Consider the following 25,913-nt stretch of genomic DNA (forward strand, 5'->3'; position numbering starts at 1 on the left):
CTTACATGAGCACAGGAGGAGATTATTTACTGTAGAGTAGACAAATTATTTCTCCTCCTCTTGCAACCATTAACTACCATAGCTCTTCAGGGAGAGTGGGCATGTGTGCCCCTCTTTTGGTTTACAATTCTGTTTCATCTTACCTATCTGTTGAACAGCTCTTTTTCAAATTGATAATGTACATCTCATAAGATTTCTGTTAGTTAGCTAACATTTCAAGTATTTTCAAATTCTTTATCTAATGTTTACAAAGTAGAATGAGCTGGGCAGTGGTGGTGCACAAATTTAATCCCAGCACTGGGGAGGCAGAGGCAGGCAGATCCCTGTGAGTTCAAGAGTAGCCTGATCTATAAATTGAGTCCAGGAAACCCAGAGCTCCATTAAGCAGAGAGACCTTGTCTCAAAAAAATCAAAAAAGAAAAACCATAGAACAAGCCAGGTGTGGTGGCACAAGCCTTTCTTTAACCCCAGCACTTGGAAAGAGATGGATGTGTGAGTTTGAGCCAAGCCTGGTCTATAGAGCAAGTTCCAGGATAGCCAAGGCTATACAGAGAAACCCTATCTAAAAAACAAAACCAACAAAAACTTCTCTCAGTGCTGACAGTGAAATGCCTCCAAATTAATGATTTGTCCAAGGTCACCTTGCTTGCTATTGCAGAGATGTACTAGTGTACAGAACTATTTATTTGCTTCCTGACCTTTTATCAGGAGAAAATCCCATGAGCAAAATTGTGAAATGGTTTGTAATGGCTACAAAACTGAATTCAGTGGGATTCAACAAATATTTGAAGACCTAAGAACAGGTGCCAGGCATTTTTTCTAGACAGTAGTGGCTGCAGAGCATAGGTGTCATCACTTTAATGTCTAGGGAACACCCTTGAGTTCTAACTGAACAAAATAACTTTGATCTAACTTTTCTTATATTCACTAATTTACAGTGACAGTTTCAGTATGACACTGCACTTGTGCATAAACCTGCTAATTTCATATGTCAGCTTCCTCAGCAACGAAATTGCTAGTATCTGCCACCATCTCTGCCTGTTTCCTTCATTTTTAAAACATGAAACAGTATAACTAAAAAAAAAAAGCATATCTGATTAATGTAAAAAGTTGTTAAATCCTACTAAAAACTGTAACATTAATATGAAATATTATCCTAACACTAAGTATATACATTGACATCATTATCAAAAAATTATCAGTTGTCATGCTTCTTAAAATTTAATGTATAAAGTAGAATTATACTATATTAATGTGCCAATATATTATTTCATTACAGACCAGATTTTCATCTCAACTGATGTTATTTTATGATTATGTAACTCATTTGTTACTAAACAGAAATTTTATTTCTATTTTACTATAAACATCTTTATAAAATTTCTCTGTACATTTAGAGTAATTGTACTTTAACCAATATTATTTTTGGATGCAAGTATATTCAAGGAGTTACTTTGATTGTTTTTAGTCCCTGGAAAGTTTTGCTATTAAATAAATTCTATTGTTTCTATTAAGTAGAAAATAAATTTTCTACTAAATAAACTTCTATTAAATAAAATTTGGATTTATTTGTTTGCCATTTAGATCATCAAGGAAATGTATCCTTGTGCCTTGGAACAAATTCTACTTTGTTGTAGTTCTCCAGCCAGTATGATAATGAAGTCAAGAGTCTAAGTTTTTACTTGAATATTTTCACACATAGTCACATGTTTGGGGAAGTTTCTTAGTTGCTTTTTGGCGCCATGAGAAAATACCATGACAAAGGCATATATATATATATATATATATATATATATATATATATATATATATATATATATATATATATATATACTATTTATTGGGACTCACAGTTACAGGGGGTTAGTGTCCATGATCATCACAGCAGGGAGCATGTTGGCAAGCTGGCATGGCTCTGGAGCATAGCTGAGTGCAGGCATACTGATCCACAGATGGTAGGCAGAGAGAGAGGGAGGGCGGGGGAGAGGGAGGAGAGGGAGAGGGGGAACTGGGAATGGTGTGAGCTTTTGAAATCTCAAAGCACATCCCCAGTGACACACACTCCTCCAACATGGCCATACCACCTAATCCTTTCCAAGCAGTTCCACTAACTGAGAACCAAGCACTCAAACAGAAGAGCCTACAGGGCCATTTCACATAACATTGTCACTTAAAAGTTTTCTTTCCACCAGGTGCAGTGGCACATGCCTGTAATCCCAGCACTCAGGAGGCAGAAACAGGCAGATATCTGTGAGTTTGAGGCCAGCCTGGTCTACAAAGTGAGTCCAGAACAGCCAAGGCTACACAGAGAAACCCTGTCTCAAAATAAAAACAAAAAACAAAACAAAAACAAAACAATCTTTTTCCAAATCTTTTCTATATGGATTTAGCCTTCCTGAATCCTAAACTTATACCCTTAGTAAGGTAAATTAATATTTTCTAAGAACTCAAGTTTTTATTTTACTTGTTTTTCTCTTTATTCTATTTCTTCCCCAATTTCAATTTTTATCTCCTTTAACTTCTGTTCCTAATTCACTATGACTCATTGTTCTCTTTTTCAGTCTCTTAAATTATTTGATTTTTTAAGTTGAAATACAATTATATCATTTTCCACAGTCTCTTTCCTCCCTCTAACCTTTTCATACCAACTTGCTTCCTCTCAAATTCATTGCTTCTTTTTCTTTCATTACTATTGTTAATATCCGTTTATAAATGTATAAATCCAACTTGCTCAGTACGTTTAGTGTTCTATATGGATATGATTTCACAGTTAACCACTTTGTATCAAGTAACTCAAATAATCAGTTAGGAGTCTCATCACTGAAGATGACTATTTTGTTTCTATTTTGAAAATAAACAAATAAGGCTTTAAATGCCATTAGGTAAGGAAGGAAAAAGATGAAAGATGATTTTGTTGATGAGTTTCTTCTCTTTTTTCCCCTCTTTGCTCTCTTCTATGTTTTTTGGCTTCCAGAGAAAATATAATCCTGTGACTTCGCATTGCCCACTGCTCACTGCCCAGAGAGCTGCTCTTGTTTCTCAGCCCACTCTGCCCAGCGTGCTTCAGAACAGGCCTAGGCTTGCAGGTCCTTGCGCGTCATTGCGGCTGGGAGATTGGGATGCCTGTGCAATAGGCCAGACATTTTATAAGAGCTGAAAAACATGCCGGAATCCCATTTGGCAAGCTATCTGATGTGGAAAGAAAAAAGTGTCCGCATTCTTCGTGCGAGGGGTCGGGGTAGAGACGACAGAGAACATATCATCACACCTTCAGAAGCCAGACACTGGGGGAGTCACCTGAGCTTTGAAGTCTTCTGCATGCCACAGCAGCATAACTCATGGGCTCCATGAGAAATGGGATTCAGGTCAGCATTCTGTACTTAAAGAGATCACTATGTTCTGCATTCTATGGGAGTCATTCTTGTGCCAGAAAAATATGCCGTATTACAATGGGATCTTTGGAGAAGACAGTGGTTCAATTCTTAAATTATTCCGAAGAACTTGAAGAGAAGGAATTATTCTCCTAAACTCATTCTATAAGGACAGAATTACAATGATATCAAAATAAAATACAACAACAAACAAAAGCTGCAGTCCAGAACCTTAATCAACTCAGACATAAAATTCCCTAACAATAATATATCAAACCAAATTCAATGGCACATTAAAAAGGTTACTCAGTATTGTCCATCCTAGGGGTCCGAGGATCATTCAGCACATATGAACAGATAAAATTACTATACAAATCAACACAACAAAGCATAAAAATCATATGATCATCTTAATGGATGCAGAAAAAGTATTTGATAACACATTCAACTAGATATGTGGCTCGGTATGAAACCACTTGTAGTAGCATGTGAAAACAGGATAATAAATAATTAGAATATAAACCCACTGCCACTTTATGATTTAAAATAAAACACTCCGGGAAAAATGTCTATAGAAAGAATAAATGAGCCTCAGCAAATTAAAAGTATTTGTAACGTGGCAAAGGCCGAGAGCTGTCTTCTCTGAAATGTGGCACAGGATCAGGACGCCACTTTCAACACTTTTACTCGGCATGGTACTAGAAGTCCTCGCCAGAGCTCTTAGGTAAGAGGAGGAAATGAAGGGCATTCAAGTTGGAAAGGAGGAAGTCAAACAGAGTGTTTGCAGATGGTAAGATGTTACATTCAAACCCCATGGATCCCACTAAAAACTTTCAGAATGAATGAATTCAGCAACATTTCAGAACACAAAGCTGACTAACAAAAATCAGTAGTGATTTATCTGAAAAATCAATAAAGAAACCTCATTTACAGTAGCTGCATTGTGTTAAACATTAACTATCTAGAAATAAATTTAACAAAAGTGAAACTTCTAGACAATAAAGCTCTATAAAATGTTGATGAAAGAAGAGAGGAGAAAGGGAAAGACACCCATGTTCAAGTAATATTGTTAAAATGTCCATAGTACCTAAAATAACCCATAGATTCAATGAAATACATATCAAAATACCAAAGGCATTATTTCTAAAGGTAGAAAGAAATGAGCCTACAAGTTGTATGGAAACACACACACACGCACATACACACACACACACACACACATACACACACACAGAGGCACACACACATACACACATACACACAGAGGCATACACATTTGAATAATTAAAGTCATGTTAAGCAAACAGAACAAAGCCAGAAGAATAATGCTGTCAACTTCAAAACATACCACAAACCTGCAGTGACAAAACACCATGGTTTTGGCACAGAAACAAACACAAAAAACAATGAAGCAACAGATAATCTAAAAATAAACTCTCAAGTCTCCAGCCAACTGCTTTTTGACAAAGATGTTAAAAACACACAATGAAAGGGGATTTTTTTTTTTTTTTAAACTAGCAGCTTTGGGAAAACTGGATACTCACATGTAGAAGAAGTAAGCTAGACCCCTACCTTTTACTAAATGTTTAAAGAATGAATTGAATGTAAGATCTGAAAGTACAGAAGAATACAGGGAAGCACACCAGAGCACTGGAATGGACAGGAGATTTGTAGACACCCCCTCCCCCAAATCATAGGAGATAAACACGCATAAATGGCACGCACCTTTAATCTCAGCACTGCAGGCGGATCTCTGTAAGTTCCAGGCCAGTCTGGTCTACAAAGTGAGTCCAGGACAGCCAGGGCTGTTATACAGAGAAACCCTGTCTCAAAAAGAAAAACAAAACAAAAAATTAAAAAATGCACAAATGAGATGACTTTAAAGTGACAAACTTCTGGACAGCAAAAGAAACAGAGGGAAGAGGCTAATTCAGAATAGGGGAAAGTATTTGCAAACTATATATTTGACAAAGGATTAGTATCTAGACCATATAAGGATATCAACAAATTCGGTGGCAAAACCCCAAATAATCCAATTTTTAAAATAGACAATACACTTAAGTTGACATTTCTCAAAAGAAGACATGAAAAAGGGCTGTGTGTCCCTCCCCTCCCCTGGTGGTCATTGGCCACTGATCCCCAGAGACAAAGGAAGCAGAAGCAGTGAACATTGAGTTAGGATTAGACTTCCAGGATCAGATTCAGGGACACTATTCAACCTTACTCAGGGCGAACAAAGGTTATATAGTTCTTGGGGGATGGGTGAGGGGTTCCCAAGGTAGGTGTACACTCTTGGCTGGGGTTAAGGTGCCGGGAAAGCTTTACATTCCAGGAATTACAGAAATGCTTAGAGACGTTCTCCAGATAAATTCAGGAAGAGAGAAACAAGACCCCTGCTGAGAAAAGGAATATAGAATCCTCCATTCTGTGCAAGCTTGGAAGAGCTGTCCGGACATGTTGGACTGTGACTTCAAACAGTGGGGTCTTCTATCATGCCAGGAGAGGTAAAAATCATGTCCAATATCCCCAGTCACCAGGGAAATGCAGATCCAACCACAGGATGATGGTAGCTCACTTCACTAAGGATGATTACAATCAACGGGCACAGTGGCTCACATCTGTAATCCCAGTACTCAGAGTGGTAGAGGCAGGCGGATCTCTATGAGTTTGAGACCACACTGCTCTACAAATCCAGTCCAGGACAGCCACGTTTCACAGAGGAAGCCTGTCTCAAAAACAAACAAACAAACATGACTACTGTTAGGATACTGCCCCAGTCTGCCTAGCAACCTATGACTTTATTGCCTACCTGTCACTGGGCATCCCCTGCCCAGGAGTATACACAAACTTACCTACCTCTCTTTCTTCTGTCTCTGTCTCTGTCTCTGTCTCTGTCTCTGTCTCTGTCTCTGCCTCTCCCTCCCTCCCTCCCTCCCTCCCTCCCTCTCTCTCTCTCTCTCTCTCTCTCTCTCTCTCTCTCTCTCTCTCTCTCTCTCTCTTTGTGGGGCACTCTCCCCTTCCTTCTCCCCCCCAATGCTCATATAATAAACCTATCCATATACTCTCTGTTGTGTGGTGCATATCTCATATTTCATATCTTATTTTTTATTTTTAAAATTGGTGTCCCTGTACATGAAAAAGCAACCCCATTGTCTTTACCACAGGAACTTTCTCCACCAGCACACAACAGATCTACTTTCTCTAAACTCAATCCTTGCTGCTACACTCTGAAGCTGGCTGACTGTAGCTCCTGTGTGCACCATCCCATCCAAGGCTCGTATCCTGCCAGATTCCCTACATTCAAGACAGCACTAAAACAGTCATCCATAGCTGCTCTAGTCCAACCACACAGATGGTGTCAGCCGGACCTGCATTGCCCCTCCTAGCCATAGATGTCCTCAGACCCTGGACAGCAAATGTAATAGCCTACTCTCTGGAACCTGGCCTTTAAGCCCCTTGTCGCCACCTACTGTCAGCAGGAAGCAATTAAAGATACTGATTACTTCACGCTTTATCCATTTACAAAAGGCTGAAATGGTGTCTTCCAAACCTGGGACAAACAGCTCCAGGTTTTCCCAGAACTCCTCAGACCCTATCTGCTGCAGGACATGGCTGACATACCCTGAACTTTCAGGAAAGAGCTTTTCCTTCCCCTTCACCATATAATCTGACTTTTTTTTTTTTTTTTTTTTTTTTTTGCTTTTCTTTCGCCCTCTTTCCCCTTTACATAGCAGACAAAAGCTGCTTCCAATGAACCTACGTTTATATATTTTAACTTACCTTACATAAAAGCAATCCAACGTTCCTCATTTTTTAATTATAGGAAAAGGGAGGGATGTTAGGATTCTGTTTCAGTCTGCCTACCTGTGATGTCATTGCCTACCTGCCAGGCGTCTGGTCCTACCCAGGGCCATATAAAAGGACAAACCCACCCACCCCCCTGTCTCTCTCTCCCCCCCACTTCTCCCTCTTACCTTTTCTCTCCCTCCTCCTCTTCCTCTTTTTCTCTGTCTCTATCTCTGTTTCTCCCTGGGGTACCCCTCCTCCCCTCTTTTCCTTTTCTCCCCCTGCCCATTTAATAAACTTCTCCATTTAATATCTGTGCCTGGCATCTTACTTTTTTAGTAATTAAAACTACTATCAACGGATAAAGAAAACAAGTGCTGACAAGGATGTTGAGAAAATGGAGCCCTTACACACTTCTAGTGTAAATATAATTTACCACAGCTATTGTGCAAGAAAGTAGTGAGTTTTCTCAAAAAATTGCAGCCAGAAACTATTATATGATCCCAGAGAGGCTGCTACTAGACGTATATCCAAACAAACGGAAATTACTATGTTGATGAGACACACTTCTTCGTTCATTGTAGCACTATTCTTAATAACACATAACTAGATGTTATTATCCTTTAGCTGGTGAATGGTTAAAGAAATTATGGTATGTAAATCTGTATAATTCTACTCATCCATTAAGAAGAACAAAAAGAAAAGAAGGAAAAGTTGTTACTTGTGACATGGACGGAAGCACAGGATATGATGTTAAGTGAAGTAAGCCCAGAGCAGGAAGACAGGCACCAATAGTCTTATGTTTGACATAGCTCTCACTCATAGAAAAGTTAATTGATTTCTTTTCTGTTCCCTTATTTAAAAGCACCTTATCTCCCTGGATGCAGTACCACATACTGGTAATTCCAGACCATGGAAGGCTATGGAAGGAAGATTTCCATGTCAAGTTCTCTCTGGGCCATACAGAAAGTTTTTGTGCAACCTGAACTACATAGCAAGACTCTGTCCCATTGGGGGAAAAAAAAGCAGGGGAGGGCATTCCTTCTCTCTGCCCATTCTCTTTTTCTCTCCCCAGTGTATGTAATTTTTCTTAGATTTCTGTACAAGTTGGGAGCAGGAAATCATCAGGCCTTTCTGCCACAGTTGGCGACTGGATGTCATGAGTAGATTTTGTTGTATGTATGTATTTACTCCTTGCTCCATTAACTGATTTGCATCTCTGACATTTTACAGGACCTTTTCAATTAGTTTACTTGAGCCAAGTAAACTTTGCTCATTGTTGGAGTTTGACCCTCTTCTCTCCTTTAGGTGTGGAGTGTGTTCCGGTGGAAAATCCGACTGTGTGTAAAATGAATATGCAGACTGTGTATTCCCCATGATAAAAATAAGAAACACCTCAGAATTGTGTATATTGAGTGCTTAGTATTGCTGGAGTTTCCAAGGCTCTGGCTCCACCTACCTACTGTCTACCATTCTCTGAAATTTTCCCAATTAATGAACTGTCTTTACCTATCGGCCTTGTTATTCCGCGATTAATCACATTTCTTCCTGATTCCAGGCTGCATAGCCTGTCTTCTCAGCATGCTTGCTCTTCCTCTAAGCCCTCCTGCCTTGCTACCCCACACGTGGTTTAAGCTCCACCACCATTCTTAGAATGACCAGAAAGTTTTTCCTGCCTTTTAAAGCCTGTGTATTCCTCCTCTTTGAAGGTAGTTTATCTTTCTCCATACCTTTCACCCCTCGGCAATCCAGCCACGTTTCTATAATATTCACAAAATTCTGGTAAGAAGTAATGACTGAGAGCTTTGCATTTTTCTTATAAATGAACTAGCTGGAATCAATTTCTATGACAACAACTAAAAGTAAATACGTAGATGTGAGTCTTTCAGAAGCTTCCCAGGTTTGTATGGACAGATGTCTTTATTTTTTTTTTTTAAGATCTATTTATTTATTATGTATACAGTGTCCTCCCTGTATATATGGTTGCACAGCGGAAGAGGGCGCCAGATCTCATCATAGATGGTTGTGAGTCATCATGTGGTTGTTGGGAATTGAACTCAGGACCTCTGGAAGAGCAGACAGTGCTCTTAACCTCGGAGCCATCTCTCCAGTCCCTGTCTTTATTCTTAAAGCAACGTCACTCTGTGTTTATAAATATATTCAATATCTGTCCAGATTACTATCTTGTTGCCCTTTGTGAATTTCTTGCTTGTTCTCTCAAACAAAATGTATTTTTTAGGTTATTTCAAAAAACAAGTCTGCATGTGAAACCTCAAACTACTATACTTCTAGATGTGCAAGATAAATGGTGCCGTGATCATGTTTTAACAATTTCTTAGATTTAATACCGAAAGTACTTGTATCCTATAAACCTCTGCTCATTGAAAAGAACAGGAAGAGATCCTTCTGCCTCTGCCTCCCGGCTGCTGTGGTCACATGAGCATGCCCCAGTGCTCAGCCACGTCACCGGGTTTTTATTAAGACTGAGTTCAACTGGGTAGGAAACTGACTGCATGAATGATTGTGATTCCCAGCAAGGATAGCTCTTTCCTAACGGGTTCCTTTCTGGTTAGTCATATAATATATGCTTTTCCTTGTATTTCTTTTTTCCCTTGTATTTCTTAAATAGCATAATATTTTCATTATTATAATTATAAAAAGAAAATTTATTAATGAAAATTACTGAATAAAAAGGGGGTGAGGATCTTCTGACTCTTGTGGCACAAATACTTAAGTCCTGATAAAAGTCTCTTTAAATAATTGAACTAAACTCTTTTGTTTTAAAACCCCATGACTGATGTAAACCACCCAGACTCCATTTAGTTGTTCTCAGCTTTATTCATTTGGCTCCAAGTAAAATCACAACTAGCTTAAATATTAGTACCAATGGCAAAATTATATTAAATTTCCAAAGTTTCCCATGTTCTAGCTGTCCAAATTCCCTCCCTCTTCCACTGCTCTCTGTAGATGGCGCTCCTGCAAAAGCCATCCTACAACTATTTCCCCAGGTCTCAGCAGCACAGTGGCAGCCACATCGATGATAAGAACATGACACTAGCACTAAGCACAGCTTCTGTCATACATAATTCAACCTTAGCCTTGCACACCAAGCTTCTGCTATAAAGTCATTTGGAGTTCAATTACATAGCCATGTGCTGTTTTATTTTGTATTTCTAGGTCACGCTAACAGCTACTGAATAGTGATTTTTTTTTCCAGTCAAACAGAATGTGCAGGCAAACACGGGTAAACTGAGGTAGCTTGCTTACTTACACTGTTACCAATACAGTAGAATTTTCCTACCTAGTTGCTTCACAAAGAAAAAATTAAGACTCCCCCAAAGGGCAGTATTGTATTTGGTTATAAATACATTTCGATTGATGATTTGATAAAAACTTAATTACTACAAACAGTCAGAACTAGGCTAAAATTGCCTTAGCTATAATTAATTCTGCCTTAGAACGACACACTCTACGAAGAAAAATACCACTTGAATTTGTAGGGTTATCATCATGTGTCACGTAGACTTTGTCTCTGCTAGTTCATTCAGGAGGACACATTCTGCATGCTCTAAAGGCATCAAATTGCAATTCCTCTAACAGTAAACATTTCATAGCCGTTTTTAGTGACAGGCAACTTGTAGAGATGACTGCATCTGCTTCAGTCACACAGACCTACACATGTGAAGCTTGGCCTTTATCTTTGGGACGGTACATAGACAGTGGTAGTAATGTAACAGAAACAAAAAAGAAGCTAATTTTGATCGATCTTTCTGTAGCTGTCTGGGATGCTGAGGTATATCAGTCATGGGCAGCTTGCATGACTTACGCTGGTGTTATTCACAAGCGACTCTGACCACTAGATTGTGAGATAGAATCACCAACAATGAAATCTGTCAAATTAACCCTGACTACAGGAGAGCATAGTGGAGATAAGGGCAAAGCATGGGGCATCCAGGGTGGAAATTTGAGGAGGTGTACACTGTCGGGACCCTGAGAGCAAGGGCAGCTTTATGCTTCATCTCTGGCATTCACTCACGTCATACTCAACCCTTCTGCATGAGAGCCTCGAGAGATATTGGCAGCAGGAAGTGGGGTACTTGATCTCCACACCCTACTACTGAAGTGAGGCCTCAGCACTAATATTATTACCTCAAGCAGAAAAGATGTGATCATCTCTAACTTAGCACTTGCACATTTCCCTATTTGCAGTGGAAAATTGAAATGCTTTGCTCCTAGGCAAAGTCCCTGCACTCCTCCCCCTATGCCTCTGGTAAGGATGCAGTGATTCCTTTCACAGGTCCTAGAGCTCCTCTGGTCAACAACAGTTCAGTATATTGAGCTCAGTTACCTTCCGATAGAACTCTTAAGCCTGTGTCTTACCTGTTCCTTCTTTTACACTCCTACTCCTATGTCTGCCCCCACTCCTACCCTATACAATGGCCAGCACTATCTCCTACTCCTATGTCTGCCCCCACTCCTACCCTATACAATGCCCGACACTATCTCCTTACTTTGATTGCACTGTGGTCTGCTAGTTCTCTACCTTAAAAATATCCACTCTGCAGAATGTGGTTCAGTCTGTCACCTTACAAGTGGCTCCCACTTTATCTTACTAAATTTTATCAGAATTAATTAAAAACTGCCTATCATTGTGGCAACCAAAAAATGCCCTCGTATGTTTGTAAACCATTAGCTATGGACACTCTAACCATGTTGAAAATTACTGGGAAAAAATGTATCTTTAATATGAAATAAACCAAAGCAATCCACACCCCCAGTATCTTTCTGTTTTATCGTTGAGTTGCTCTTTCACACACTGCTATGGACCTTGGTTTGTGCCTGAGACTAATAATTGACACTACACAGATATTTTTGATCTTCAAAATAATCCTCTGAATGTGAGACAGCTCTATCGAGAGCAGAACGGGTACACAGGTTGGTATACACATGCAAAAAATGTCAAACAATGAATTTAATTAATAAGATATCAATGAATAACAATTACTAATAAGCTCCAAAGTAGGAAATTGTTTGACATTCACATAGTGAGATGTAATGTGCATTCTAACATATAGACACACAGACACACAGAGACACAGACACAGAGACCTGAGTGCTTCAGTTCAGAACTTCAGTCGCAGGTTGAAAGTAAACATAGAAATACACGGAACCGGTAGCCCCGAGCTCCAGGAACTGGTTTCCTATAATGTGCACAAAGTAGTTGACAGTTGAATTATCTACCATAGCTCTTCTAAAAGATATCTGCCATCTTGCAGCTGTCACTAAATGGTTAAACTGTTAAACTCAATTCTCTATCATCATTGTTTCCAGTGTGAAATAGCTTAGCGGGGACGTGCAAATCAGAAACAAAACCAAAAGACTAAATAACAAACAAACAAAAAAACCAGAGACAGAAAAACAATTACATTTGGTTCTATAACCATTTGAGATATGCTGGAAGCACCAGTGAGGGGCATGCATATGGGCTTAACTCACGATGTACAAGCCTTTAGCCAATGGGTTGTCGCTGTACATCCAAGCCTTTAGCCAATGGGTTGTCGCTGTACATCCAAGCCTTTAGCCATATAGATTGTCGTCTCCATTACCAGTTCACCTGTGCATTTCAAAACTTGTAGTCAATTCACTAAAGAATAAGAGATGTTACAACACAATCAAAGGGTAGCCAAGAATTATATCAATAAAGAAATGCCAAAACCACAGTGCTAGGCACACTACTGATTATTGACTTACAGTACAAGAGATTGTAACCTATGAAGGTTTTTAGTTTATCAAAGTATCCGTATCTGAACAAAAAGAAAATCCACAAGTTAGTCTCTGCTGCCCTCTTACACCTCTGTGGACACCCAGTCAGCAGAATGTCAAAGCTAGATGAGCTGAAAAAGCTCATTAATTTCTCTTGCCTATTTCCAGACTAGAGCTATTGCATGGAACAAATAATACAAAATTCATGTTTAGCTTCATATAAAGCTGTATTTCACAAGTTGTCAAAAACCTTGACAACTCTGCACAGCGCTGTTGTCACAGAGTATCTGAAATCCGTTCCTCAGATTCTTATTGCCTGTTATTTTTACTTTCATAGTTTATTTGGATATGAGAACGAGCTATTATTTATTACTATTGCTACTATTACTATTACTACTACTACTACCACCACTATTGTTGTTGTTATTGTTATTATTATTATTATTGTTGTTGTTATTATTATTATTTTAACACCGGATCCGCTAGGGGACGACACAGAACACTGATAAACTCCGCATGCTCGCAATTCGGCGCCAATTTGCGCTTGCGTACAACTACGCTACCTCAGCCTATTTAACCCCTACCGGCCTAGCGCGCTCGCCCGCCACTGCGCAAGCGTAAATGTGGGAACTCCATTGGCCGGCGTGACGGAAGGGGCGGGGTCCAGTGAGGAGTCCTTGCGTCTGTTCCGGTCCTGCTGGCCGCCGTTTCCTCCTCGGCGCAGCCTCCGGCGTGCATCGTTGGGTGGAGATGCCCGGCCGCGGTGTGTGCCCCGACGACCGCGCCGCTTCGGTTCCCGCCCACACGTCGGCTGCACAGACCGTGGCCCTTAACAACAAGGTGCGGTGGGACGCCAGGGAGCGCCTTGGGCCGGGACGGCGGGCGGCGGGTTCCGGGGCCGCAGCTGCCCACTCGCCTCCCCCGACTGTTCTCAGCATCCGGCAGCTGGCTTTCCCTCTTTCCTGCAGACTGGCGATGAGGGAGGCGCAGACGCTTGTCCCGTGAAAGTAACAGAGAGTGACGCTGGAGTAGAGGTTTTCGTTACGCTTTTGCACCGCTGCCCCCCACTCTTCAAACATAGGCCCGTTGCTCAGTGATTATGCTTCATCCAGTTAGCCATGCACGCGCCTGGGCGCCATCCTTGACGTCCATCACGAAAGTTTAGAAATCTGCCTGGATTCTTCCAGTCTTTTCCAGGCAGAAGCTGCTGAACCGGTTGCCCTCAGCTGCCTGCTACCTTAACATATATCCCCAGCTTTGAGTGATTCTAAAAGCATTCATCTGCTCTTCACTCAGCGAGGACAAGTAGGACCCTAGTAAATTAATCTCTTCGCTTCTTTCCTTTGTTCCTATGGGATGAGTCTCATAAGTAGCTCAAATCCCTTATGCCCTTGCCTAATAGCCAAGATTTCAGAGGTGCGCCCCCATGCCTGAACTATCCCATTAATTTTAACGTACAGTTACAGACAAAATCTTTAAACATGTATAGTGGAGGGGTGTGGGTATAGGCTTTTCGGGTATCACATGTCCTAATTTCTATATCCCCCCCCCCCACACACACACAAAGGACATCTAAGGTAAGTGGCCTTATTGCCGCTGTATCAGTGTTGTGTGGTGCCAACTAAAGTGAGATGCATACCTGTCATTCTGGTAATGAGCATAAAAACACTGTACAAGCAAACTTGGATCTCAGGAGGATGCACCCATGTAGCTTGGTAGTTCATTAGTCCACCTCTCACCACTGCAGTGTGGAGACATAGGAGTGCACACTGATCGGGTAGGCGTGAGTTTTCAGAATACTCTGGCCAACGCCATAACAAGCCTCTTAAGACTTATGTGTGAGCACTTCATAGAGTTACTGCGTAGTCAGACATTCATCTGATGGCCAGGAACAAGCCTAGCTTAATGAGAGCAGCAGAATGCAGACCTTGGTATGCAGTAAGAGCGATACAGGGCAGAAAACCGATGTTTCATCACCCAGGTGGGGCATTCAGTACCACTTGTTTTATCTGAATGGCTGGCTGTCATCTAGTATATACATAAAAACCACTGGTTGTTGGGAAAGGGAGAAAGCAACATTTATTTTATTTCTCTTTTAATCTACAGCAAGACTTCACAAAATTAATTAAAGGAGTGGTATTAGTTTGGGTAGAAAATGTCTCACTTTGGTTAACTGGCCCCTGGCAAGTTTGCGCCTGCATGTGCACCAAAACTCAGTATAGATGGTTGTGAGCTCTCATGTGGTTGCTGAGAATTGAACTCAGGACCTTTGGAGGAGAAGCCAGTGCTCTTAACCTCTGAGCCATCTCTCCAGCCACTCCAGCTGTTTTCTACCGAGCCCAGATTGAGTGCATTGCATCTTTACAGTGTTCGTTTATACAGGTAGTCCATGACCAACCCAATCCCATATCTAGGTTTAAAGCAGTGACTTAAAATGTCCTCACTAGGGGCTGGTGAGATGGCTCAGTGGTTTAGAGCACTGACTGCTCTTCCAGAGGTCCTGAGTTCCAATTCCCAGAAACCACATGGTGTCTCACAACCATCTATAATGTGATCTGATGGCCTCTTCTGGTGTGCAGGTGTGTATGTAGGTAGAATACTGTATACATACTACTAAATAAACCTTTTTTAAAAAAATGTCCTTACTAAACATACTTCGAAAACTTACACTTTAGGTTTTTCTTTATTTTAATAGATTAAAGAACAAAAAATTATTGTGGATGAACTTTCTAACCTGAAGAAGAATCGGGTAAGTTACTATAGGAATCGAATAGTATACTATATATTAAAATTACAAGTTAGATCATTTATGCTAAATACCAAATTCTAACATCCTAGTTTGTTTTTCTGTATATGTCAATATACAGATCTCAATAGTCACATATAGATGTCAAAGTTGAAAAACCCTTCCCTCTTAAAGCTTAACAAAAAAGAACGAATTAGTTCCTTTTCCACAGAAAACTTTAATATTCCAAATACTTACCCTGTTTAATGCCCTTTTAGTGAATGTGTTCATAAACCAGCTATTGTTTCATGCATAGGTTTAATGTGAAAAATTACATCTTAAATGAAGAAATGATTTTGAATATAGTAAATATCTAAAGACAGCAACGAACTATCGTGTTGTGCCCATGTGGTAATGTAAAAGAATCTTCATTAATCAGAAACGGTCTCCATGTATTATTCATTTATAAAGTGAATTATAACCCTGTAGCTAGGGTAGCCTTTGTTGCTGAAAGGAAAGTGGTATATGATGCACGTGCCGTCCGAGCAGTCGTTTCTGGGTGGCAGATGATGGAGTGACTTTGTATTTGTTTATGGTTGAAAAATTATTGTTCTGAATATTCCTGAAGTTGAAGAATAAGTGATAATAGGATTCTATTCAGCATTGCTATGCAGGTCACATCCTGATAATGTAAATTTCTCTTACAGAAAGTATACAAACAGCAACAGAACAGCAACATATTCTTTCTTGCAGATCGAACAAAAATGTTTTCTGAAAGCAAAAGTGAGTGGTCATCTTTTTGGTTCTGAGTTATATATGGAATGCTATAGAAAACCTTTTGTAGGCTTTTTGTGAGGATTCGTAATGGTTCCTCAGTTAAACCCTATCTGAGTGAGTGTGTGTGTGTGTGTGTGTGTGTGTGTGTGTGTGTGTAACAGTGATATGTTTCCATTTAGCCTTCAGAACTTGTGTACAGTTTTTTTAAAGGCTCTTCAGCTGGGGTGGAGCTGGGATTTTGACTGGTTTGATCTTGGGCAACTAGCCACAGCTGCTGTGAGTTCATATTCATAGCACTTCCAGCAAGTCTGAAAATAGTGTTTTGCAGCTGTCCCCCATTGCTGTTGTGATGATCTTCTTGGCTCCCTGTCCCCCTTGTGCTGTGATCCCAGAGGTGTGATGTAGATGTCCGGTTTAGAAGTGAGCATTCCACCGTCACTTATTCTCTGCACTTGCACTAGTTGTGGCTTTCTGTGTTAGCTGCCATCCACTGTCAAATGAGATTTCTCTGAGGAAGGTTGAGAGCTGAACTGATATGGAGCTGTTGGCAGTTGATGGCTGCGAGGAGAGGGAGAGTGTTCTCCCAGGGATGTGGCTCCTGGTAGAATGCCATGGCCCAGTGGAAAGAGATAGGTAGGGTGGTCTAACAGGAACTTTTGTTCAACTGCTTCAGTTGTTGTCTGGGAGGCTTACTGCCTCCTTCTGCTAACCTAAGCCTAGTCTTGGAAGCTTCTGGCCTCCATACAATCTAACCCAGGCCTAGAACATTTTCAGCCTCTGAGACTTACTGCTTAGTAAGCTCACCCTTTCTTGTTCTTACTGAGCTCTGGGCTGGTTCAACTCAGCTCTTCTGGCTCTAAGTGCTCTCCCAGCTGACTTACTCAGTCTGGCTTCTCTCGGCCCCTGAATTACTCTGCTTGGCCTCAGACTAACTCAGCAATCTATTTTAATCTTCTGACTCTTTCTGTTTTCACAAGCTCGTGTCCAGCTTGTTCTCCCATTCAACCTCTCTCTGTAAAATTCTCCCAGTAAAACTATGTCCTCTGTCCTCATCTCTGTGTTGCTCCCTTCCCTTTCTTCTCTCTTCTCATGAGAGTTGGGCGTATCCTATTCTGTCAAATCTTCTCTGATTTGCCACCTTTTCTGCCACTCAGTTAAACATAACTTTCAAACATGAGTGCTTCCTTCTGAAAACTAACTTTACCTTCCCTGTCTGAGAGTAAAGGCTTGCACCACCATGCCTGGACCTAAGTTTTTCTTTACCTGAAACTTGCTCTATACCAGGCTGGCCTTGAGCTCAGATCTGCTTGTCTCCGTCTCCTGTATTAAAGTTGTGTTTGTATTCCAGCTGGATCACACAGACCTAGAAGGTCTTTGGATATATCTTGACAGAGCTGCCATGTTCTGAATTAAAATTCCTCTAGAGGGTGGAGTAGGAGGTGGCTATGACCAAAAAATATCATAAACGTGTATTAAAGTTGAAGAAATAGAAAAATTACTTCTAACTTTAAGATGTGTTTGCTATAGTGGCTAAGTAAGATAGACATGTATTTTTAAGAGCTTGACAAAAGTTTGAAAAAACTGAACTTGTGGGTCAAGACCCCTTTAGGGGTCACATAGCAGATAATCCTGCATATCAGATACTTAGATTATGATTCAAAACAGCAAAATCACAGCTATGAAGTTGCATGAAATAATTTATAGTTGTGGTCACACAACATGAGTAAATGTATTAAAGGTCTCAGCATTAGGATGGTTGAGAAATACTGCTCTGAGGTCTTGAAGAATTTAAAAATTGTGTATGTAAAGTGTTTGGCCAAATGGTTGGCCCAAAATACTCAGTGAAAAGAAACTATTACCAAAATACCAGCATTCTTTGTCACTAAAGCATTGTGAGTTATTACTCATATGGTTTAATGTTGAAAAGTAGCCTGTTTTGTCTGTGACTTAATAGGTAAACATTTCTGAATTTTTCAATATTTTTTTCTCACTTCCTCCTAACAGATACCTTAGATGAATTAAGAAAAGAGTACCACGCATTAGAAAACAGTGAGACAACCAAAGTTAAGACACAGTCACCTTGACTTCACATAATCATGTGTGGCATTTGCTGTTCCGTAAGCTTCTCTGTTGAGCACGCCAGTGAAGACTTAAAGGAGGATGTACTGTATAATCTTAGACGACGGGGCCCCAATAGTAGTAAACAGCTGTTAAAATCTAATGTTAACTATCAGTGCTTATTTTCTGGTCATGTTCTTCATTTGAGAGGTGTTCTGACACCCCAACCTGTGGAAGATGAAAGTGGCAATGTGTTCTTATGGAATGGAGAAGTTTTCAATGGAGTCAAAGTTGAAGCGGAAGACAGTGACACTCAGGTTATGTTCAATAGCCTTTCTGCCTGTAGCAGTGAGTCTGATATTTTGTCGCTCTTCTCTAAAGTCCAAGGTCCTTGGTCTTTTATATATTATCAAGCCTCTAGCCATTCCTTATGGTTTGGTAGGGACTTTTTTGGACGGCGTAGCTTGCTTTGGCGTTTTAGTAATCTGGGCAAGAGTTTCTGCCTTTCTTCAGTTGGTGCCCAGATATCTGGAGTTGCAGACCAGTGGCAAGAAGTCCCAGCATGTGGGATTTTCCAAATCGACCTTAATTCTGCTGCTGTTTCCAGATGTGTGATTTTTAAATTATATCCTTGGAAATATGTTTCTAAGGACAATGTTGTTGAAGAATGTGCTAATGACCTGACTCGGACTCCAGCAGGATTGCCAGCATGTGTATCAGTGGTAGCAAACGAAGCCAAGCTGTACCTTTCAAAACCTATTGTTCCCTTAAATAAGAAGCTGCCTCAGGTTCCATTGAAAACTCACTGTGGAAACAGTTGCAGCGTTCCAGGTTCAAGAGAGACACTGGATGCATTTCTTACAGATGAATATATGAAAAAAGTAGTTCAGCAGTTCATTGAGGTCCTGAATGTTGCAGTCAAGAGACGAGTCTTATGTTTAGCTAGGGAAGAAAACCTGACATCAAAGGAAGTTTTGAAAACTTGTAGTAAAAAAGCAAGCGTTGCAATCCTGTTTTCTGGAGGCGTTGATTCAATGGTGATCGCAGCCCTTGCTGATCGCCATGTTCCTTCAGATGAGCCAGTTGATCTTCTGAATGTGGCTTTCATGACTAAACGAAAGACCAGGCCACCTATTGCTAAAGTAGAAAGAAAACAGCAAAAGCTCCCTAACATCCCTTCTGAAGAGCCCTATCAGGGTACTGCCGTGCCTCAGGATCCCGATGACGCTGAGGTGCCCGACCGAGTGACAGGAAAAGCAGGACTAAAGGAGCTACAGTCTGTCAACCCTTCTCGAACTTGGAATTTTGTTGAAATTAATGTTTCTCTTGAAGAACTACAAGAACTAAGAAGAGCTCGAATATGTCACTTAGTTCAGCCATTGGACACAGTTCTGGATGACAGCATTGGCTGTGCTGTCTGGTTTGCTTCCAGAGGAATCGGTTGCTTGGTGACCCAGGATGCTGTGAGATCTTATAAGAGCAGTGCAAAGGTATGCTCCAGGACTGTTGCTCTGAGTTTCTGAGACCTAATTTTGACTGAATACACTTTCTAATTCAGTGTTTATTGTATGTTTTTTGATATTTTCTTATGTGTGGTTTTCCTCCTAAAATGTTAGGACTGTATCTTCTTAGGCATTATGGTAAAAATAGAACTTATTTTCTTTATCCTCTTTGTCGTGTTCCTGGCTTTCTTTAATCTTCTGTAGGTGATTCTCACTGGGATTGGTGCAGACGAGCAGCTGGCAGGTTACTCCCGTCATCGGGTCCGCTTTCAGTCTCTTGGTCTAGAAGGGTTGAATGAGGAAATAGAAATGGAACTGGGTCGCATTTCTTCTAGAAACCTTGGTCGTGATGACAGAGTTATTGGTGATCACGGAAAGGAAGCAAGGTAACTCATTACTGAATGCTTTTTAGTGAAAGTGCGAAAGGAGACATCACATTCCTTTTCCTTGGAAACTGGTCCAAAACAGGAGCACTAACACTCCTGTTACATGTTTAACATTTACATTACATTATAAACAAGTCCAGAACAAAGCCGAAGGAGCCAGGGAGCAGTTGCTTCCTAATAAGCAACTTTGCAGTCATGTTCTAAGATGATAGAATGAATAATTCTTTTTAGGACCATGATGAAAACAAGACTATAGAAGTGGAAGTAGTATGGTGTGTTTCCAAGCTTAGGCAGTTGAAGGGTTTGGTTTTTGCCCCACAAACCTACCATGAGTTTCTCCCACATTGAAACATTTGGTTTGTCTGTGTAGGCATGTCTACTGTGGTGCTCTGCGGAGGTTTTGTGTGTAGGCATGTCTACTGTGGTGCTCTGCGGAGGTTTTGTGTGTGTAGGCATGTCTACTGTGGTGCTCTGTGGAGGTTTTGTGTGTAGGCATGTCTACTGTGGTGCTCTGTGGAGGTTTTGTCTGTGTAGGCATGTCTACTGTGGTGCTCTGTGGAGGTTTTGTCTGTGTAGGCATGTCTACTGTGGTGCTCTGTGGAGGTTTTGTGTGTAGGCATGTCTACTGTGGTGCTCTGTGGAGGCCCCAGGCCCGGATTTGAGTCTTTTGCATGTTTTCTGAACATGGTTTAATACTGTTGTCTTCACAGAGACCAAGCCACTTCATATGTGCTTTTTAAATCTTGAGTTTATTTTTACCTGCAGCATAATTCTAATGATAGTAAAGACATACTTAAATGCACCATCTTCAAACACTAAGGATAAAGGAAGGTGTAATGGTATGAAGAGTAGAACTACGGAGCTAGATATGGCAGTGTACATTCAGCAGGCAGAGTCGGGAAAATCATGGGTTCAAGACCTGGGCTACATAGCAAGGCCCTTTGTCAAAAGTAAAAAATGAACGAAACTGTTAAGTGGCATTTTCCTAAAAGGATTTGGCAGGCAGGAAGGAGCTCATGTAAGCCTCATGAGAACAGGGACATGACAGTGCACACAGTTCTCTCTGTCTGAGAATTGTCTCCAATCTTTAATTCATGCTTTTTTTTTTTTTTTTTAATGAATTTTAGATTTCCTTTCCTGGATGAGAATGTTGTGTCTTTCCTAAATTCCTTGCCAGTCTGGGAAAAAGTAGACCTGTCTTTGCCCCGTGGAATTGGTGAGAAGCTTATTTTACGCCTTGCAGCTATGGAACTTGGTCTCCCAGTCTCTGCCCTTCTCCCAAAACGGGCCATACAGTTTGGATCTAGAATTGCAAAACTGGAAAAAACTAACGAGAAAGCATCTGATAAATGTGGAAGACTCCAGACCCTACCTTAGAGACCTTCTCTCAAAATTACATCATAATATGATTCCACCATATAACAACATTTTGATACAGTTAACTAAAAATAAACAACTGCTGTTTCATTTTGGGTTGTAGTGGTTTCACAGTTCATTATGTGAATTTTTACTTTTCGCATCAAAGCTCCTTTTGACCAAACACATGAGGTAAGTTAGGTGGGGTTCCCTAGATGGCCTCAGCATTGCAGTTCTTAGAAGAAAGCCCAGATATCTACAGGGTTACAACTGGCCTTTCTGGAAGTTTCACCCAAGAAATGGGGTGAAGTGGGCTGGAGATGAAACAGCATCCAGTTCTTTAAAGACTTGATGAGTTCTGCTTTGCGAATGCATAATGGGGCTTTTAGATGGAATTGTAAAGAGGGCATGAAAAGTTGCTTTCCCACCCTAGTACCTTGCTTTACCCATCTCTTCATCTTGGCTATTCCTGTGTTACCTCCTTTTGGATGTAAATTCCTGAGTTCTGTAAGCACGCTGTTAAGAGGGGGGCTTGGGAGAGTTCAGTTCACATGTGGCTACAGAGAAGGAGCCGAGGCCCTGACTTGCACAGGGCAGTTGAAGTGCCAATCTTGAAAGACTGAGCTCTTAATCCTGGCATCTGGCACTTACTCCTGGTTGACAGTGTCAGAATTGAGTTAGATTATAAAACACCCAAGTGATGCTCAGAGAGATGGGGGTGGAGTTGGACACAATGTCATCCTGTAAAAGCATGAATAGATTGTTCCCCTATAGTCTTCATAGGAGCCATATCTGCACATAACTTAATTTGCTCTTATCTTGAGGAGCCTTGGCTTGGGCTTTGATGTTTCCAAACCAAAATTTTGAGAAGCTAAACAATTTGAGATTCAGATTTCTGAGTCTTAATTCACATATCAGCTCATTTTCCTACTTGACCTTTTAAGACCACTTAAACGTTCTCTGGGTCCCCAAATCTACTTGTCATGTCCCATTCTTAAACATTCACAGAAAGATCACTTAATTCATCCAAGACTTGTCCCCTTCACAGCACCAGAACTCTTAAACAAGTTTATTTCTCAAGAGTTCTAGTGAGTGGAACCCCAAGAGCAAAGGTAGAAATGGTTTCCTTGAGTCATAGCCTACTGTATATTTGCATCATGATTTCCAGATTACTATATTATACCATTATTTTTTTTCTTGCCACTAAAAATGGAAATGACCATCTACCCATCAAAAAGCCATTCTCTGTCACTCACTTTATGGTATAGCAAACTAAAAGCTAACTGACCAGCTCTTTGCCTACCCCTATCAAGATCTCACCACAGGTCAGTATCACTCCTACACTCTTGAACTGTTAATCACTTTGTAACGTTACAGTTGACTATCTCGGGCCTAATATCTTTCTGGTCCTTTCATTTGGAGTAAAGAATTGTTATGAGGCTGACAGAGCCTTTCCTGTGCCCTGAGTTCCTGGTAAATGCAGTTTCACGCATAGTGCCTAAATGAATAGGAGTTCTGCTCTAGTCACTAAGAGTTTCATTGCTCAATGTCAAGTTCAGGGGGAGTTAAACTCCCCTGACCCGGCAGCAGCAGCTAACAAAGTTGGCCATCCCCCTCCCTTATTCATCAAACAGATCCCTTAGCTTCTGACAGTTGTAGCTCTCCTGCTGATCCTAACATCTACCTCTAACTGCATTCTCTCTATCTCTCTCTCTCCCTCCCTCCCTCCCTCCCTCCTTCCCCTGTCCCTTCCTTTTCTTCGCCCCATCCCCTCCACTCTTCTTTTGAGACAGGATCCTATTATATAGCCCTGACCTTTAAATGTTAAATTCCCTAGGCTTCTGTCCTGGATGTCAACAGTATACCCTCCCTTGGTAATTTCAACCACCCTTCTGGCTCCAGTTACTTTAAGCTTACATGAATTGATATGTCTCAACTCAGCTGCCATGTTTAAACCCCTTCTGATACCGAAGAGATGTGCCTGACATACCTTTGTTTCTCTAGTACTTTAAGGTGAATTATGTTCACAGCTGAACATAATCTTGTTTTGACACTCTGTAGCTCCTGATAGAAACTCAAGCGTCACCCTAACACTTTTTTCGGTACATTGAAACCCCATAATGTGTTACCAATAGCCTACCTCCCTCAAATTTCCCACCACTTCTCTCTTCTCACTACTGTCATCATGCTAGCCTGCACTGACCGCCATTGTTAGTATCTTAGCCCCATGATCTGTGATAAACTCAGGAGCACACACTGTCCCACCCAATTTTTTATACTCATTTTGTGCCCATGTCCCTTGATTTCAGTGCCTTGGTTTGTTTTCCTCAAACTTTGAACAACACTACCCTGCCCCGGAAGAGCCATTTCAGCCACTATTTGTATGGATAACTTATTTCCCAGACTCGTTTTTAAAGTTACTCCACTGTCAACATCTTACACCACATTGGCAAGCCCTTGGGGTTTTACTGTGGTCTCCATCCTCTGGCATGGTGGTTTGCTCATAATTGATGTTCAGTAAACGTTTGTTGCACAATAGGGTTCCAGACTGGGACCCTCAGAGCCCGGCACTGGCCCGTGCCACTCAAGGGTTTCTGTTTTCTTTATAAGCAAATGCACAATAGCAGAGACAGAGCGTGGGGCTGGGCTGAGATCTAGAGAGAGGTTAGAGGACTTGTCCTCATGGGATCAAGGATAAGGCCTTGGGACCACATGTACAGAGGTCGCAAAGCGCAGGCCACACTCGCGCTTCACCTGAGGCACAGCCTGCGCGCAGGAGGCCCTAGGACAGCTTTACCAGGCTCAAGAGCTTTCCAGGTCTTCTCGCCAGCGTTGGCCCTCAGTACAGGAAGGGCCCTCCCGCAGCTTCTCTGAACGCCTCGAGCTCTGGGGTACTGGTGGAGAGGTTCAGAACCATCGCGAAGCCATTCCTAGCAACGGCTGTCTGCTCCGCGAATACCTTAGAGGACCATCGCGGAAGCAGCTCCTCTCTCCTAGACAAAATCACTTCCAAGTAGGCCTTCTCTTTTCCCTGTCCCTTTCCATCTCCTGCGCGGTCGCTGCTAACAATATGATCACAAGTCTTGGAGCGGGATTGTGGTTCTGAAAACTGTGAGCCCCCATCATGCCCTGTAATCTCCTAAATTTACATGTTGGCATCTAGGAAGTAGAAAAATAACCCCATAAGCTGGATTCTGTACGCAGTGTCAGAATTAACTACAAAATACGAGTTTTTCTACCTCAACTCTGTGATCCAGAAACAGGTATTTTTAAAAAGTCCAAGTGACTTTGGTGCTGGCTACAATTAAAAAAAAAAAAATCTGTATAATGGAGACTGATGGCATTAAACAAGTAAAATAAGTACTGTGTTTTACATGTGCAACATCAAAGATGCTCAAAAAAGGGTAACAGTTATTATTGTGAAAGCAGCATTTATTTGCTCCGACACTAAGGAGTAGGTGGGAGGACAGCTCAGCAGATGAGGGGAAGAGACAGGGAGGCATGCGGCTCTCAGGAGTTTCTAAGAAGGGAAGGACGATGCAGGAAAGGGGAGGGAGGTAGTTAAAAATCTTTTCGATGAAAAATAAAGTACATAGCAGTCGCTTCTCAAACACAAACCGTGTCTTTCTAAAATAATGCCGTATGCTATGTAATGATGAAGTTCTGGTTAGTTTTTATTCCAAGTGACACAAGTTAAGGTCATTTAAGGGCCCAGCCTCCTGTGGGTGGTGCCATCCCCGGGCAGATGGACATGTGTGTATTAAAAAAGCAAAGTGAGAAAGCTGAAGTAGCAAGCCAGTAAGCAGCTATGATCTCTGCTCAGTTCCTCCCTCCAAGTGCCTGCTTTGGCTTCCTCTGCCAAATAAACCTGTTCCTCTACAAATCCCTTTGGTTATGGTGTTTATCATAGCAATAGAAATGTAAATAGGACATATGAAAGTGTGTCAAGCTATTTCATCAGTGTATAAACACTGAAGAATGTTCTTGCACAAACAAAAGATGTTATAATCTTATAAGACCCCCATCTGTGTGGTTGATTGGCAGAATGCTATATAGCACTGAAGATTTCTCAGTAAATTTTCACTGAAAATCAGAGCTTTAAAGTCATTTAGCATGATTGATCTTTAAGATTTTACAGCCTTAAGTACTTTAATTCAAATTTAAGTTTTTGTGATGCAATTAATTGGAA

General features: G+C 41.1%; 3 protein-coding genes across 3 annotated transcripts in view; all 3 read left to right on the forward strand.

Annotated features, from left to right (window-relative positions):
- Nucleotides 1–13,629: 13,629 nt before the first annotated feature.
- On the forward strand, nucleotides 13,630–18,575 carry Asdurf (ASNSD1 upstream open reading frame). The gene is made up of 4 exons (XM_051153776.1): nucleotides 13,630–13,760; nucleotides 15,616–15,669; nucleotides 16,353–16,428; nucleotides 18,427–18,575. The coding sequence occupies exons 1-4, from the start codon at nucleotides 13,671–13,673 to the stop codon at nucleotides 18,504–18,506; spliced, it is 300 nt and encodes a 99-aa protein (XP_051009733.1). The 5' UTR covers nucleotides 13,630–13,670; the 3' UTR covers nucleotides 18,507–18,575.
- Asnsd1 (asparagine synthetase domain containing 1) lies at nucleotides 18,519–21,804 on the forward strand. Its single transcript, XM_051153775.1, has 3 exons — nucleotides 18,519–19,970; nucleotides 20,187–20,368; nucleotides 21,496–21,804. The coding sequence occupies exons 1-3, from the start codon at nucleotides 18,519–18,521 to the stop codon at nucleotides 21,743–21,745; spliced, it is 1,884 nt and encodes a 627-aa protein (XP_051009732.1). The 3' UTR covers nucleotides 21,746–21,804.
- Ankar (ankyrin and armadillo repeat containing) overlaps nucleotides 21,780–25,913 on the forward strand; it is a 55,697-nt gene continuing 51,563 nt past the window's right edge. The window contains exon 1 of the mRNA XM_051153777.1: nucleotides 21,780–21,916. The gene's annotated coding sequence lies outside the window, so the exon portion shown is untranslated. The remainder of the gene's footprint in view (nucleotides 21,917–25,913) is intronic.

Source organism: Acomys russatus, chromosome 12, assembly GCF_903995435.1.
Source record: "Acomys russatus chromosome 12, mAcoRus1.1, whole genome shotgun sequence".
Taxonomy (NCBI): Eukaryota; Metazoa; Chordata; class Mammalia; order Rodentia; family Muridae; genus Acomys; species Acomys russatus.

Bases quoted from the DNA above. Each gene is read 5' to 3' on its own strand.
- Asnsd1 (XM_051153775.1), top strand. From the start codon at position 18,519: ATGTGTGGCATTTGCTGTTCCGTAAGCTTCTCTGTTGAGCACGCCAGT. The intron at 19,971-20,186 runs GTATGCTCCAGG...AATCTTCTGTAG, and splicing joins CTTATAAGAGCAGTGCAAAG to GTGATTCTCACTGGGATTGG. The intron at 20,369-21,495 runs GTAACTCATTAC...AATGAATTTTAG, and splicing joins GATCACGGAAAGGAAGCAAG to ATTTCCTTTCCTGGATGAGA.
- Asdurf (XM_051153776.1), top strand. From the start codon at position 13,671: ATGCCCGGCCGCGGTGTGTGCCCCGACGACCGCGCCGCTTCGGTTCCC. The intron at 13,761-15,615 runs GTGCGGTGGGAC...TTATTTTAATAG, and splicing joins CCGTGGCCCTTAACAACAAG to ATTAAAGAACAAAAAATTAT. The intron at 15,670-16,352 runs GTAAGTTACTAT...TTTCTCTTACAG, and splicing joins CTAACCTGAAGAAGAATCGG to AAAGTATACAAACAGCAACA.